The sequence below is a fragment of the Ipomoea triloba genome, chromosome 7 (genome assembly GCF_003576645.1).
Source record: "Ipomoea triloba cultivar NCNSP0323 chromosome 7, ASM357664v1".
Lineage (NCBI taxonomy): Eukaryota > Viridiplantae > Streptophyta > Magnoliopsida > Solanales > Convolvulaceae > Ipomoea > Ipomoea triloba.
In genome coordinates, this window is record NC_044922.1 from 12,205,230 (window position 1) to 12,207,397 (window position 2,168).

The window sequence follows — 2,168 nt, forward strand, 5'->3', positions numbered from 1 at the left end:
TTAAAGATAGCATCACACAAGTAATGATATGACCTTTGTATTTTTGGATTAATTGAAAGAAGTCCCAATCATATGTACACAAGCCAAACATCCTTCCGGTGAGTCCAGAATAGATCTCGTGTCGGCAAACACTACAAAATTCTATCCTTTATCTCTCCAACTTAGTTTGATTTGTGAAAAAGAATTAAAAATGAATTGAATTTCTTGGAAAATAAATTTCTCAGAATATTGCTTTCATTATTTGGTTAGAAAGAAATAAAATAAATTGCCCATAACTATTTCTCAAATTTCCTCAAACTTGAAGAATAATTCTCTTATAACCAAAGTAAAATATATTTTTACTCCATAATCATATCACTCTCATCTGCTGACTTACCCAATAAAAATCCAAAAACATAATCAATAGTCAAAGTATACAAACTTATAATCAAATTTAAACATCATTGCATTGAACTTATAAGAAACACTTAGCTTGGCTATGCACCCACATCATCTGAAGTAAAAAATCTAAGCACAATTAACTTTACCAAAAAAGAGGGTCATTCTTGGACTCTACTGCTTGAGGGAGGATTCAAAATAATACTTACCAAAGCTCAGGGTGACCAATCAGGGTATGTGGCAACCAGGCCTCTTTGAAGACGAGTTGTGCTTTTGGAGATGCAAGCGGGAAGCACAACAACTCCCTTGAGATATCAGATTCCATAGTAAAACCCTTCTGAATAAATACTTTCTCGAGTTGAGGGGATTTCGAGAGCAGTGCTTTCAAAAATAGCATTTCGAGTGTGGATCCACTATGACATTCAAACTTGATCGTGTTAAGCTTCTTCAAATCCCGAATATTAAAGCAACCATCTGAATCCTTCAAAACTCTTAGTCTTGAAGCTGCTTCTTTGTCATCCCTCCAACTTGACTGCAACTCAAGAAGAAATGAAAAGCACGCACAACTCTGAGGAAATTTGAAAAAGAACACAAGAAAAAAAAAAAACATATGATTCATGCATGATTGCAAAGAATATATACTCAACCTCTTCCGCCATAATCCCCAATTCACATAGATTAGGACATTTTTGAATCAATTTCATAGCAAGAGTGAGCTGCTTCCCACAACCAAAACTTAATTCATACAGCTTCATTACTTGCAGATTTACTGCAGTTGGGAATGTCGGTACGGCTTCTGCAACAGGTTTACGCTTCAAAAACATAATAAACAACAAAAAAAACTAAATCAGTGTGTATAAATAATGGATGTGTGTATTACATACACATCCTTTTGCATTAAGATAATATGAAGTCCAAATTCTCACCGACAATAAAAGGCCAGACAAACAAAGTGTCTTTATTGCTTTCAAATGAAACGTAAGCCATCTCGGTTCAAACACATACACTACATCAACAGCAGAGAAGCTTTCAAGTTTTCGAGAACTGATCTCAAAATTATTGATTGCTCCACAAGAACCACTGAAAGACAGCTTCTCAAGATTAGGAATAACACAAGACACAATTCCATTATCATTAGGCATAAACTCCACATTCTTGAACCGTAATAAGGTGACACCAGGAAATATACAACGAGCATTACGCGGGAAACTAATAAGGAAACCTTCAAGGTTCAGATGCCTAATTGTAGGACAGGAGAGTATGCAAAATGGCAGATCATATTTTATTCCCGAATCAACTAAAGCAATGCTAAGTTCCTCAACCCCATTTCTTGATAGAAAAAGACACCACCTGTCTAAATCACACTGACTCAGCATAAGACCTGACTCGGAATCAGATAGGGTAAATTTCTTAACCGGTGCAGCACGGTGCATGATAATGCGATCTATTATGTTTGCCATGCGTTTGTAGCCTATGTATTTTTGGGCAAATTTAAAGAAGAAGGAATTATCAAACACAAGCCGCCCATGCTGCAACCAAACATCCCTCCACTCAGTGGATAGCAGAGCAACTAGCAGCGTCTCGAGTGGGCAAACACTCTAAAATTTTATCCTTAATATCTCCTGGCAGCTGACTTATAATATCCCTTCTTGCATTTGATTCTGATTTTCTTCGACAACAACAACAAGCCATTGGATACGAAACAAAAATATATTTGATGAACTTACGAAATTCCTAAAGCCTCTATGTTTTTGCAGAAATAAGCACCGGAGGATCGGAGACAAAAAGTT

At 36.3% G+C, this 2,168-nt stretch overlaps 1 protein-coding gene across 1 annotated transcript; it reads right to left on the reverse strand.

Annotated features, from left to right (window-relative positions):
• Window positions 1-583: 583 nt before the first annotated feature.
• LOC116024137 (F-box/FBD/LRR-repeat protein At1g13570-like) lies at window positions 584-1,838 on the reverse strand. The gene is made up of 3 exons (XM_031265038.1): window positions 1,305-1,838; window positions 1,026-1,190; window positions 584-910 (listed from the first exon to the last, which is right to left on the reverse strand). The coding sequence occupies exons 1-3, from the start codon at window positions 1,836-1,838 to the stop codon at window positions 584-586; spliced, it is 1,026 nt and encodes a 341-aa protein (XP_031120898.1).
• Window positions 1,839-2,168: the final 330 nt, after the last annotated feature.